At 49.8% G+C, this 14,274-nt stretch overlaps 1 protein-coding gene across 7 annotated transcripts in view; it reads right to left on the reverse strand.

Annotated features, from left to right (window-relative positions):
* SH3RF2 (SH3 domain containing ring finger 2) overlaps positions 1-14,274 on the reverse strand; it is a 51,268-nt gene that overhangs the window by 13,094 nt on the left and 23,900 nt on the right. For 6 of the 7 annotated variants that reach the window (XR_012996344.1, XR_012996345.1, XM_076349822.1 and 3 more), the window contains 3 exons: positions 13,423-13,746; positions 3,826-3,920; positions 1,422-1,592 (listed from right to left, as the gene is read on the reverse strand). Coding sequence is in view for 5 of the 7 variants with exons in the window: in XM_076349822.1 (XP_076205937.1) it covers positions 1,422-1,592; positions 3,826-3,920; positions 13,423-13,746 (590 nt within the window). In the remaining 2 variants the exon portion in view is untranslated. The remainder of the gene's footprint in view (positions 1-1,421; positions 1,593-3,825; positions 3,921-13,422; positions 13,747-14,274) is intronic. The other variant, XM_076349823.1, reaches the window with a different exon arrangement.

Raw genomic sequence — 14,274 nt, forward strand, 5'->3', positions numbered from 1 at the left:
GGATAGAATAGCAACTCCAGAACCAGCGCTTATGGTTGAAGTGCTTTATGAGGCTATTTAGGGTGACTGGGCTGTGCTCTCGATTATTTCTTTGCTCTGTTTATCGGTGAGGTGGGGCCATGGTGTCATCGGAGGCTATATGGTGAAGAAATGAGCTGGAGAGACAAAGACTAATCACCAGCGCTTTTGAAGGTGGGGAGGGTGCAGGGGGGGCAGTGCTGGGGTGAAAGCAGCACTGGGACCTCTGGTCTGAACCGAGCGATTTGGCAGAATAAAGCATAAGCAGGGAAAGAGAAGTGAGGGGGGGAGAAACCAAATGGCAGCGGGAGTATCTGGGAGTGTAAGGTGAATTTTTGATGTGCTGCTAGAAGACTTTCAGGGAAGCAGAGGCTGAGGTGCCCCTGATCTTCCCTCGGTGCAGTCCTTTAACCCTGCGCAGAGGCACGGGCAGGTGGGTGTGCGTGGAGGCGATCCCCGCGGGCCGCAGCTGCCCCCCCGAGCAGAGCTCCCCGCTCCTGCAGACGGGGCTGGACCATCGCAGTGAGTTTCCAGCCATGGAAACCCTGCTCCAATTAACGAAATCGCAGTCCTGGGAGAGGTGTCCTGACTTATCCCCACTTTCTATTTGCAGAAGCAGAGCACTACATTTCTAAGCTGTTCTTCGTTTCTCTGCCTAACCTGAGAGTATCTCAGGGGAACTAAGGGCACAGCAATCTTTTTTTCTCTCCTAAATTGTATATTTTAATTATTGCTCTTTCTAATGCCTGTTTGTCTAGTTAGATCAATGGTGTCCAGTGCTTAAATGCCTGCTCTAAAGACAGTATTTTGACTCTAAAAGAGCCTTCAGCTTGTGGTTTCCCTTCTGGCAGGAAAAAAAAAAAAAGACTGGAGTCATCCAAAAGGAATAAAGGCGAGTCCGAGCACAGACACGCTGCCGTTCATCCTGGCTCCCAGACTAACTCATCAAAATGTGCTGGCTGTGTCACCTACAGGTCTCTGCCAAAGCTCCTGGACTGAATTAAACAGCTGTGGGAGAAGCTGCTGATGTCTCTGTCGACATCCCAGGTTTAAAACAAGTGAACGAAGGCTGATGTTGCGCTGTTCACTCATCTGGCCTGTGTGCCCCCTCCGAGGGGAACACTGCTGGCCCCCTCCGCTCCCTGACTTCTCCCTGCCGTGGCAGCCGGCTGTTGGAGGGAGATGCGATTGCCACGTTGTGCGTGCAGCCGAGTCGGTACACGGAGAAATAAAAGGAGTGAGAGCTGCCAGGTGTTATCCCGCCCAGGTGAGGAATCCCTGGCCCTTGTTAGTACTGCAGGAATCTCTTGCAGTGATTTCTCTGCGGGAATGAGAAGACCCTAAATCCTACGTGTTACCCGCTCCCCCCTCCGCATGTTTTTTTCGCATAAGAAAAAACAGACCTGAAGAGGGGAGCGACGTAGTTGCTGGGGAAGATCCCCACTCTCCCCGTGACGAGGGACATGCCCCGCAGCCAGCCGTTGTGGTCTTTCCCAAAGACGCGGACCCCTTCTCCCTTCTGCAGCTCCAGCTCGTCTGGTCCGTGAGCCATGTAGGAATGGAGAGCCACGCACCTGGGGAGAAAGGGGGTGTGAGGGGGAGGGAAGGCAGCCTGCGGGGCGGTAACTGCCCCCATGCAGGATGGCTGGAGCAAATCCTGAAGCTCCTGGGTTTAACTGTGCTGAAGAACTGATGCTGCTGGCTTTGGGTGAGTGGCGGCTGTTTGCCTGAAGCCTCTTCAACCAGCACTCGCATCAAATATTTGGGTGCTGCCATTATTGTGGAGAGAACTCGCAGGGAAGAAACTGCCTGTAACTTCAGGCCAAAGGGGATGTGAATAAAAGAAGAGCCAACAGGAATGGAGAACAAAGCAGATCCCATCAATGGTTTCTGTCCCAGAAGGGCCAGCCAAGGGTGACAAGACAAGCGTTAGGGAGGAGAAAGCTGCTGTTCTCCACCTCACATGGTGAGTGCTCCATTGAAATAACCGATTAAGGGCTAATGTGTACCTGTCCGAAGGGAAAGCAGCATGAAAGAGTGCAGGTACGATGCTCTGTCCGATCGATAGCATCAAGAATACATTCTGGCTTTGAAGTACGTGGTGAGCTAGAGGCCTTGCATCTGCTTGCCCTGAGCATCATCTGGAGGTGTTCAGAGGCGCGGGGAGGAGCACTGCTCGTACAGCAATGTGCGTGTTAACCCCATCTCCCTCCCTTTCCTCGTTCTCCTGCGACCGGACCCCTGCAGAGACTAACACTGGGACTTCAGTCGCTGCCACTGGGGGCCTTTGAGAATAAAGTGGACAAAAGAGGAGGTACATGGCTCTGCTCTGGGCTAGCGAGGAAACCAGACTAGAAATTAATTTGCGATCCCCTCTAGACCTCTCTGTCGTGATTCTGGGACTACGACTAGGTGATGAAGCTTTGTTCTCCACAGTGAACCATGTGTGACCACACAGCAAAACGGGAGCAAAAGAAAATAGCGTATTTTTCAAAACTTTCCCCTATTTGTTCTTTAAAGAACTTTAATTTGTCTCCAGTCTAACACATTTAATTTAATTGCATTGTTGTTGTTTTTTTTCCAAGGGGAATGTGATCTGCTCCCAAATATTAATGAGTTAGACAAATACAGCAATTATCAGATATTATTTAAAAAACAGAAACAACAGACTAGTTTTCTAGATAGTCAAGGACTATCCCATAACTTTTAAAAAGGTTTCTCTCTCCCCGTTGTTCCGAACAATCACTTGAAAGTTTGACTTGAAACGCCTGTCTATAAAGTGACTTCTCCTTCTGTTACTTGCACAGACCAGGCGAGGTTTAGTGTAAGGGTGTTCTAATTCTGCAGTGGTTTATCACTTTATACAGGATTCATCCTGAAGGGCAGGACATGCAGATATTGGTTTGATATCGTAGGGTTGAAAAAGGAGCTGTGCAAAATAGGCAGCTGATCGGACACTTCAGTACAGTCCTCATTCTGCAAATTATTTTAAGGTCTTAGGAGTTTTCTTGTGCTTAGGATTAGGTGTGTGCAATAGTCGCGGGTGACATATGCCAATGCCTGAAAGTAGCAAACGTCATGAGCGTAGTACAGATTTATAGATATTGCTCACGTGTAGTACTGTTTCCACAGGTCTGACTCGATACTGTGGAGGTGCTAATTACCATGTAGACAGCTTGTTGCTATTTTGTTGTTATTGGGTAGCTTACTACAGTGCCAGGCTGATGAATCTTATCTAGAGGAAAATCATCACAATATATTATCTGCAAATTTTAACTCCGGGAAAGTTTTAAAAGACTGGATCATTCAAAACACCAGTGACCATCACTGTCTTACTTAAAATAAACTAGAGGCACTTAAGGAGTAATTAGTTTCTTTATACTTAAATTTTTAAAATGTACTGTTGATAAATGGGCAGAAATATATAAATAGTTAAGTGAGGTAATAAGGTGCAAGTATGGTTCACCTGCTGGGAATATAATTTAAAAAGATGAGCACAGTAATTTGGATGAGGGAATGATCAGAATCTATCTCAAATGTTTCCGGTAGTGTACCCACATTCTTCTGTATCCCTTGATTTTCCTAAATTTAATCTTTGAGTTCACCTGTGATAAGTCTCTGTGTCCCCCTGCTTAGACCAGCCAAGTACATTCCTACGTGGATCTGCATTTGGATCCGAACACACGGGAGCTGCCCTCTGGTCTGCCTCTACCTCCCAGCTCGCAAGAACCGTTGGCTGGAGAAGCCTCAGGTGAAGGTACAGAAAATCACACGACCCCCGCAACGTATTTCAGTTTCCTTACGTACATATAAGCTGATATGTGGTGCTGCAGATGGGGAAGAGTGACAATGGCTGCTGAGTGCCCCAATGATCCTGACGCGGGATAGTAAGATGCACTGACCTACAGGGAGAAAGAAAACAATAAATTAATCTGAATATAGACTTATTCTAGCCACTGGAAGAGCAGCTAAAAACATTTGACAGGCTTCACCCATCCTTCAAAAAAAAAACCCCAACAACCCAAAGACATTTCAGGAGAAAGAAGAGTTTGGAATGTTTGACAAAAAAAAGACGACCAGGCATTAAGAGGAAGACTCATGGTCCTTCCACTTCAACACCCAGACGCTCTCCAGGGTATGGCTTGGTTGGACTGATGGTGCTTATCCTGTCCTGTAAATAAGGAACCTGTTGGGATGGGTAACCTGGTGTGTGAGGAGGCTCTCAGAACGACGGTGAAACAGGATAAATGTAAACTAACAGCCATGACTTCCAAGTGTTAAGTTTGAGCCCTAAACCTGTAATTGTTGCTAATCTCATGTATACGAGATCCGCTCCAGTGGGGAAACACTCCTTCGCCTCTCTCCTTGTGCTCAGTGTTTTCTCACCCCTTTTCGCTTGGCTCTGAACAAGGTGAGTACCTTTGATTCACTCACTGTCTCTGGTGCCTATTTCAGGAAGGAAAAGGAGTTTGGGAAAACAGCCCAGACTTTGCTAACCAGGAGGAGACCGTTGCATCTGCCAGGTGAGGACTGGTGTAATCATTGCTGTTTTGCTTGTTATTTATTTAGCTCCAGCTGGGGGTATTGGCATTGTCTAAACCCTAAATAATACAGTCCTTGCCCCAGTGATCTTTTAATAACTATTATTAAAGCTATTTACCACGTCTGTGATGTCCCGAGGAGCTCCACAGACCCGTGCGTACACTCAGTGCAGACCGTGCCGGGTAAGGGGAGTAGCTGTCTGCCGCACTGCGGGCAGCGCGAGAGCACGGGCAGAGGCGCCTCGCTCGGGTTTGCCTTTGGTTTGAGGTGGCCCTTTCCCCACTGTTATTTTGCATCTACGGAGAGGTACCAGCCACCATAATCCCCCCTCTGTCCTCTCGTAGGGGTCTTTCATGTTCCAGGGAGGAACCTCAGCCCCGTTTCTGCTGTCAAGGTAATTCTGTGCCTTGAACACGCTGCTGCAGTGGGTGAGTGCCTGTCCCTGCTGCTGCCCACTGAAGGCGAGAAGATGACTCCTTGGACCTCCCTGTTGTCCCGGTGAGGACGCGGGCAGTGTGCTGGGCTGTTCCTGTTCCCCTGTCCCTCCACGTCTCACAGGTTGAGTGACATCCACCCACTTAGGGGGTTTCTGAGGTGACCGTCCTCTGCCTGGTGTCCTGCTGAGCGTCTGGCCGTTAGCCCTCGACCCCAGAACCTGCCTGCGGGGTGTTTCTGTTCTTCTTCTGAGTTTGGTTTCGGTTACGTGTCCTTTGTGCTCGCTGGGCTCTGGCGTGGTCCCACCACGGGTAGCTGTCCCCCCCCTCGCATGGCACTGATCTCTGCAGATTCTTCACCTCCATGAGGGGACTGCAAGGAGACAGGGCTTTTGTTCAAAGGGTGAAGGCCATCCAGTAGAAAGAATAGAAGAAATTTCTACAAATGCCAGCTTCTCAAGTAAAAGCAGTCCTGCTCGCATGCCCTGCAGATGGAGAAGTAAATAGGATAACCTCTCTGAGGCTGATAAACTCTGCACCTCCATCTCCAGCGTACTCTGCAGGCTGGAGGGACCTTCCAGGTGCCAAGAACAAGCTGTGGAGATGTTTCACTTGGTTGCCAGTGCAAAGTGGGTTAGCGTTTCATAGCTGGCTGGCTGAGTGGTAAAAAAATCAGTACTAGAGCTATTAGATATGGGAAATGTTAATCCTTTCCCAAAAACATCTGAAGAACATGCAGATAAAACCTCTAAAGTGTACTGGCCAACTATACAAAGTACTTCCACTAAGAAATGCTACTGAAGTGCTTGGCGGAGGCGTAGGTCTAAGTGCCTCTTGCGCTCTTTCCCCCTCTATTGGGGGCACGTCTCCTGGACCACGTATTGGCGTCTTCCCCCTTGGTCAGGAGACTTGCAGTGCGGGAGGGTTATCTGTTCAGGGAATTCCTGCCATACCAGAAAAGGAAGGCGCTGGGCTAGATCCTGCTGGGAGCTGCGTGACAGCATGCTTTAAAGGAAATATTTTCTTTGCTGGTTGCAAACTTATGTAGCAATCAGGGTGCAAGGTCTTCCAATGAAAACTGAGACTTTTCTAGGGAAGGTAGACCCTTCCCTTTCACGTGAAAGCCCAGCTATCTTTCAAATGGCAAAAGCAAAACAATTTAAGCTGAACTCTTTTGACCAGTCCTAGCTGGCCACCTTGTTTACATGCCCAGCAGCGAGGCAGAGGATTAGCTAGAGCAAGGACATCATCTCTCTCCTCCGGAGGTGGTCCCTCCCGGTGGGGTGCTGCAGCCATGGCAATAATACCCTGTGCTTCTGTATCGCCTTGCTTTGGAGGCTCTCCAAGGGCTCTGCAAGCATTAGGAGATAGCGAGGTCCCTCCAGCCCCGCGGAGGCAGGGAGGGTTTATCTCTGCTTCACAGGCAGGAGGGCCAAGGTCTGTTGCAGGGATGGAGGGAGCAGCGCTGCCACACCTGGCACCGCACGGCTCTGGGGGCTGGGACGATGTCCTCGGGGGTATCCGTCTGCCACCTTTCACCGGCAACGTTTGTTTCTGAAAATGGTGAGAACAAGCAGTGCTGCTGAGCCCGGCCTAGGAAGGTCCCGGTTACCGAACCTGCTGGTCTGTGCCAACCGTGCATGCTCCTCCTCGTCCGTTTGGTTTCTACCCCTGAACTTTGCTTTTCTGCCTGACACTGTGCTGGCAGTACAGCAAACCTCGGGGCCGGGAGGTGATGAGGGAGGGCACTCAGCAGTGTACTGGCCTATCTGCACAGGCTGGGCCCGTGGGCTTGGAGGAAAGGATGGCAGCGTTCAATCTGGCATCCCCAGGATGCTCTCTTCTGCTGATCTGTCCCTTCTTCACTTGTGGTGAATGGAGTTACATCCAGTTGGCGGCCGGTCACGAGCGGTGTTCCCCAGGGCTCAGTACTGGGGCCGGTCTTGTTTAATATCTTTATCGATGATCTGGATGAGGGGATCAAGTGCACCCTCAGTCAGTTTGCAGACGAAACCAAGCTGGGCGGGAGTGTTGATCTGCTCGAGGGTAGGAAGGCTCTGCAGAGGGACCTGGACAGGCTGGATCGATGGGCCCAGACCAACTGTATGAGGTTCAACAAGGACAAGTGCCGGGTCCTGCACTTCGGCCACAACAACCCCATGCAGCGCTACAGGCTTGGGGAAGAGTGGCTGGAAAGCTGCCCAGCAGAGAAGGACCTGGGGGTGTTGGTCGACAGCCGGCTGAACATGAGCCGGCAGTGTGCCCAGGTGGCCAAGAAGGCCAATGGCATCCTGGCCTGTATCAGAAATAGTGTGGCCAGCAGGAGCAGGGAAGTGATCGTGCCCCTGTACTCGGCCCTGGTGAGGCCGCACCTCGAATACTGTGTTCAGTTTTGGGCCCCTCACTACAAGAAGGACGTCGAGGTGCTGGAGCGTGTCCAGAGAAGGGCAACGAGGCTGGTGAGGGGTCTGGAGAACAAGTCTGCTGAGGAGCGGCTGAGGGAACTGGGGTTGTTTAGCCTGGAGAAAAGGAGGCTGAGGGGAGACCTCATCGCTCTCTACAACTCCCTGAAAGGAGGTTGTAGCGAGGTGGGGTCGGTCTCTTCTCCCAAGGAACAAGCGATAGGACAAGAGGAAATGGCCTCAAGTTGTGCCAGGGGAGGTTTAGATTGGACATGAGGAAAAATTTCTTTACTGAAAGAGTGTTTAAACATTGGAACAGGCTGCCCAGGGAAGTGGTTGAGTCCCCATCCCTGGAGGTATTTAAAAGACGTGTAGATGAGGCGCTTAGGGACATGGCTTAGTGGGTGGTGGTGTTGGGTCGATGGTTGGACTCGATGATCTTAGAGGTCTTTTCCAACCTCAGTGATTCTATGATTCTAAAGCACAAAAACATATCCCGGGGTGAACTGCTGTGAGCAAGCAGTTCATCCCCATTTGAAATTCAGCACTGTGCACGCTGAAAGGCGTTAGCCATGTTGCACCACTGCAGGAGCACGGCTGCTGTCGGGAGGTGAAAACAAAGTTCCCAGCAAGGCAGGGCGGCTGCAGCAGCATCCCTGGGGAATCTCAGGCCAGCAGAAAGTCACCGGGCTGGGATGTGGCTGGCAGTCATGTTCTCCAGCAAAGACCACAGGATCTTTAATGATGCAAGTTGTTAGGGCTTTAATCTCCTATTCATTTCAAATCTAACTTCTAGTGGCCGTGTCTGTAACACGGTGCTGGGGCACTGGCTTAGCAAGGACCTAGAGGAAAAAAAGTGACTCACCAGCTCTGTTGCTCTCCAGTAAATTAAGTTAATTAAAAAACCCCAGCAACTATAGCTTCTGTCTCTCCACCTGGAGTGGTAGGTAAAGCTTCAAACCATCTTTGCATTCCTCATTTTCTAGTTCAGGTAGGGTCAGACCAGCCTCTCATATAAATGAAGTTGATTGAAAATTATACTTCTGTTTTAATAATCTTGATAATCAAAACCTTTGAAATTTGGGGATTTGGAGTTTCTTTTTCCTGCACTGGAGCAAAATTACAACCTTTTGCTGGTTTTCCTGATGGAACTGTGTTGAAATGTCCACTTCTGGATGGAAAGCTTAATGTTTTTCATCTCCCTCTGTTCCCACTCTGCATGGAAGCAGAGATCCTTCCAGAGCCTGCATCAAAGCTGGTTTTGTATTTTCAACAGAGAGAAAAAAGATTGAATGAAATATTTTCCAGCCAGGTATAAGTGATTTCAGCATTCACTTTTGCTGATCTCCTTTGAGTACCTTGCAAGCCCTTATAAGTACAAAGAGTTTCACTTTCCACCTCTCCTTAAATCCCTCTCTTACTCCATCTCCCAATCTAGCTTGTCGCCAACGTGATTTCTAGCTTGGCTCCTCTCTGCAGTGCCCTGCTGACACAGGCAATTCCCTGTCGAGAGTGTTCATGAGATACTGTGTGGGGAGGGAGATTTTCCCCGTTCCATCGCAGGGCAGTTGGTGCTCTTGGTGCTACTAAACGTTGGGTCCTGCAAGTTTCAGCTCATTTATTACATAGAAAAGCCAAATGTACTAGATGGCAGATGTCAGGTTTATCAGCTTGCTTTAACGAGCGGCAAAGGGTAGCAGCAGCTCTTAGCCAGATGTTTCCTGACCCAGGTACTACCAGGCCCAGGGGAATAAGCTCAGTTGTGACTGGGAAGAGAATCCTGCAGCTGCTGGCGCTTTCCGCAGGAGGCGGAGAGGGAGGGCACAGTTCAGCGCTGCCGCGCTCCCCTCGCCCCGCAGCCAGCCCGCTTGCACAACAGGCACAGGCACAGACATGGTGCGCCATAAGCCCTGCAAACTGGTTCTGGCTCCTGCCTGAGCCCGGCTTGGCACCACAAAGGGGAAGGAAGAGCAGGAGGAGGGCTGGCAGCAGTGCCAGCCGCTGCCGGTTATTCCCTTTTATGGGTCGAAATGAGTCCAACCTGATCCTTGTTGGTGGAAATGCCAGGCAGGCAGGCACACTGTGTTTAGGAAAGCCCTACAAACACGCAGCACAGCCTCTTCAGCTTTTCTTCTTAAGCCGTGCTTTGTTGCTGCGTGTACCCACTGTGCAGCCCCTCCTGCTCCCTCTCCCCCTGCCAAGCGCCAGCACTGCTGGAGACGTGATTCTGACGGGGGGACATGTCACACACAGGGTGCTTCAGGGGGATACTAATGCTCCTCTTTGTTTCCCTCAAACGTATGTAGTCTCATAGCTTGGGGCAAGTGTCATGGAACTACAAGCTACTGGAAAATTCCCACTTTTTTTGACCCTCGCCCCAAGGAAAGCAATGAACACATCTGTTCAAAATGCATAGATTTTTTTTTTTTAAATTACTAGATCCAAATGTATATTCAATATCTGTCTGGAAGCCTGTCCTTGCAGAGGAGAGGGATTTAAAACCTTGGATAGTAACAGGGTCACTTGGTTTCCAGTTTGATCACTAAGGTTGCTCTGCTGCCCCATCCCTGAGTGAGGGCTGATGCTAGGACCCGACCTCCTGTGATCCTAACCCTTGTTAGTGTCAAACCCAGTTGCAGCACAGCTCCTTTCCTTCCAGCTGGTCTCACGGGGCCTTACATCCTTATCTCAGGCAGGGAATGAAACTGGGTCATTGTCTGAAAGGACAAAAGCACCTCTGAGCGCTCCGTGGAGGGCGTGCTCCTGGCAAGCGAGCGCCTGCCTAGCGCGTGGAGGCGAGCGAAGGGCTGGGGAGCTGCTGATGGCGCAGTTCCTTTCACAGAGGGAGAAAAGCTCTGGTGTTTGGGTGTGGAGCCCGGGGGCCGTGGCTGCTCTGACTTCTTTGGGCTCCGCAGAGAGACCTGGATGGGGAGGCGGACTTTCCCTGGCTCCCAGGGAGGGTGGATGCTGCGGTGCGCATTCCTCCTGCCAGTGATTCACCCGCTAGCCCCACGCAGCCTCCACGGCTTCGCCCGCCGCTCGCCATCTTAGGCAGATGCCTGCTCCCCTCCCGCGCCATCCCTCTGCTTGGCGGAGGAGGGCATCAGCGCTGGCGGCCAGGGGCTGGGCAAGGGGGCACCTTCCGTCCCCCTCCCCCTTGACCAGCCTACCCCATATACCTTACCTCTGCCTGCCAGCTAAAGTTATCCAACCCTGGGCTTTGTCTCCTGGGACAATTCCCACTTAACAACCGGTTAAATCCTCACCTACTTCATTCTCAAAAATTGCTCAGTTTTGCCCACCAGGTCTTAGAAACTCCTCCTGAGAGGCTGTGCCGTTTGGGGCTGGCTCCTGGGCGGTTCGAGAGCTGCCATTGCTGCTCCTTACACAGCACAGCCGTGTGTGAGCACAGGCTCGGCACCTGGGTGATCCCTGGTGAGGATTTCAGCCCGGAGTCGGGAAGGCTGAGCTGAGCTGTAGACTCGGCTCCATCTGCTGCACCATATTTGTGGCCACCCACAAAGATCCAGGCTACTCAACCTCTGCAGACTTACTAGGGAACACGAAAACGCACGGAAGCAATTAAGGATGTGATTCAACCCACTCTTTTCTTTACTATATTGCTAATAGTGGAAGACCCCAGCTTGACACTTGTACTCTGGGGCTGAGTTTTCAGGGCTGGCAGTAGGCACACAACTGTTCATTACTTCCGAACTTCTATTTTATCTGGAGTAGTTTAAACCCAAGAAACACAGATCTCTTCCTTCCAGGTAATGTGTATATAAAATTAATTGCTATGGAACCACCACACTTTTGGAGATGCGCTGCTGTTTTTTCAAAGTCTCAGCACTTACTATCGAAGCTGAGCTTCCACCAGAAGCTGCTGAGCAGGGTAGACCAACCCTTGGGATCAGCATCAGCTCTCATCTCTCCCATTACTCCTCAATCCTGCAACTTTGTTCTGATCATGAGGGCTGCCCTATCAACAAATTCACCCCTGCAGCTTTTCCATCTGATTAATACTAGGAAAAAGGACGAGCGACCTCAGTGGGATATGGCCAACATGGTCCAGCCTGGCAGTGCGTATCTGGGCTTGCAAAAGAATCTCAACTTTGCAGGTTAGTCATTGCAACCCAAATCCAGAGATGGAAAAACAAAAAGCTGCAACCCGTGTGGCCCTGTGAACAACACAGATCCTCCTGCAAACCTCTGGGAGCAAAACTGTTGTTTAGAAGAAAGGAAATTCCGGCCCTTCTAAGGCAAAACGTTAACACGTTCCCTCTATTGCTTCTGCTGTTGACAATAGTTTACACTGAGACATTTTTGGTAAAATTATATTGGGTTCGCGAGACATGATACCATTTCAATTGAATTATAGCTCTATTGTTAAGGCTTCATTTCCTCTCACATAAAACAGCATCTAACATCCAAGGCTCTTTGCAGGCTATTGCTAAGTACAAAATGCCTGCTGGGTTTTATTGCACAGGCACCGAACTACCAGGGGCTGGCTTATTGCTTTGTAAAATGTTAAAGCAACCTTGAATATGAAAGATGTCATATAAATCTAAACAAAAACCTTTTTTCTCCCATTTCAGATGATCTGTGAAGATTCTGTCTTTAGTCAGTGTGTGAAGAAGGAATGAGACTCTTTTGCCTCCTAAAATAAAGAGCGGATATAGTCCAAAAGGTCAGTCTATGTTTATTATCTCAGCCCCAAATTCGGCTTCTCTCAGCATAGTCCCAGGTTTAGATTGCAGACTGACAAGGACTCCCGGTAATTGCCCTCCCCTGCAGAAACCATTCGTCTGGACGTGGATAGATGCAGGCAGAGGACTGATTTACGGTAGGGCAAAGACCCCGATTGCTTTTCAGAAGGGCTGACAGCCCTGCTTAGAAGAAGCAGGAGGCTTCTTCATTATTAACACTGCTGAATTGGTGTTTTGTGAGGAAACCTGTCCTGTAGGCAGTTTGCCTTTGGAGAAAACTTTGTGGATTGGGCGCGGTAATGGAGCTCCGTGCTTCCGCAATGCCTGCGTGTGCCCCGGCGGGCAGAGTAAAGGTTATGTTTAGAGATACCAAAACATGTGATCTTCTGCACTGAGATTTTGGGCTTAATCAAGTTTTTTGATTAAGCCCAATGCTTATCATTGAGGATGAGCACTGGGGATGCTGGGGACTCCTTGTATGCGTGAGACTTACCAGAAAAATTGAAATACCAATTATTAAACAGAGCAGGTTTCTACTTTCCTTTTAAGCATGAGGGTTAGATGAAAAGGCCGTTAAAGCAATCACTGGCAGTACAGACCTGCTCAGTACAATGCAGCTTTCTCACTGGGCTTTTATTTGCTCATAATTCAGGGGCTGATTCTGCAGGTCCTGCCGTGCTGGTGCAACTTAATTCTGTGCGAGGAGCTCAGAAAGGCTCATCATCAAAGTAATGCAGGTGAGGGTGGCCCAATGACTGGTTTTAGGTTTAATTTTCCAAATGTTGAGAACTACCTATCTTTGATCTACATTGTTATATGGCAAACCAGATGTTTGCTTGCAGTGTGAATTCAGGCACACACGCACACATACATGTCTGTGAATGAGCTGAGGCTCAGTTAGGTCCCTTGGGGATTCATGTTCCATACTACTTTCTAAAATGAAAAATGTTTTATTTTGCAAGTTAAGCTCTCTGTTTTCTGTTCTACACCTGGAGTTCACTGCAGTAGGGCAGAAATCAGGATGGGAATGTGCTTTAGCCACATTTAGTTACTCTGATAACTTAATTTCTCTTTTTATGAATTCCCTCGGGTCCCTGAACTCTGAAGACAGACCTTTCCAATTCAAAAGGAGAGGAAAAAAATCCCAGGCAGCCTGATGTGGATGACACATCTTACTGACGCTATTAGCATGGGTGCTTTGTCTTTGCACGTTTGCGCTTTAGCTTTTCAAATTGCTGCCTGCGCATCAAGTGTTTCTATCCAGGATTTGCACTTTGGACTCATACTGCTCCTACAGCATGCACACCGCCGCTTCCTTACCTGGAGAGGGGTGCCGTAGGGAAACTCCGCTTTCTCGCTGCTCTGGGTGGCTACGGTGGGGTTGCTGGAGCTGATGAGCACAGGGGAGCTGATCTCCAGCGCCTGCCGCTCGGCGGGCGCGTGGACCATCCGGTTGAGGGTGTTCAGGGCGGTGGTGATGGAGAACTGCCGCAGGCTCTTCCGCCTGGAGTCGGGCACCTTGGGGAAAGCCGGCGAATCCGCGCCCTTTGCTTTGGGAGACGCCGTTCGTAGGGACGCACACTTAAACTGCGGGGACCAGTGGCTTTTGCTGGTCTGCAGGAGTTGCCTTGCAGTGGTGTTTGGCTGAAAGAGACAAAGGGAAAAGCGATGGCATGTTTCAGAAGTTACGTCTAGTGACTGCTCAGTTTTCCCTTTTTCTTCTCTTTTCCTATCTGGCAGCAGAGCTGCAGGCGGATTTTGGATGACGTTACAGGTGATCTTTAAAAACTTGTGGCTCAGTCATTTCCCTGGTATGTTTTCAGTGACAAATCCTGGATGCAAAATTACTGATGCAAAGCTGACAGCAAAATTAAAATTGGTTTGAAAAACTTGTTGCTTAGACAACACGTTACTGAGACTGAGTGCTCCCCCCCCCCAAAATACTTTACAGAAAGTTTCGTTTCTTGTCAAGGCCTTTGGCTTGCAGAGGTGTAAGGAGAGCTGCAGCTCTAGCAGCATTATGCTAAATTTAACTCTAAATTAGAAGGGATGTTTGGGCATATCTCCCTTTTTCACTTCGTGCTGGCATGCTTGGGTGCGCCTCGCAGCAGGACATCAAATCCCTGCAGCTGACTCTAGGGCATGAGCTCGGAGAAGCCGTCACTGATGGTG

The sequence above is a fragment of the Aptenodytes patagonicus genome, chromosome 12 (genome assembly GCF_965638725.1).
Source record: "Aptenodytes patagonicus chromosome 12, bAptPat1.pri.cur, whole genome shotgun sequence".
NCBI lineage: Eukaryota > Metazoa > Chordata > Aves > Sphenisciformes > Spheniscidae > Aptenodytes > Aptenodytes patagonicus.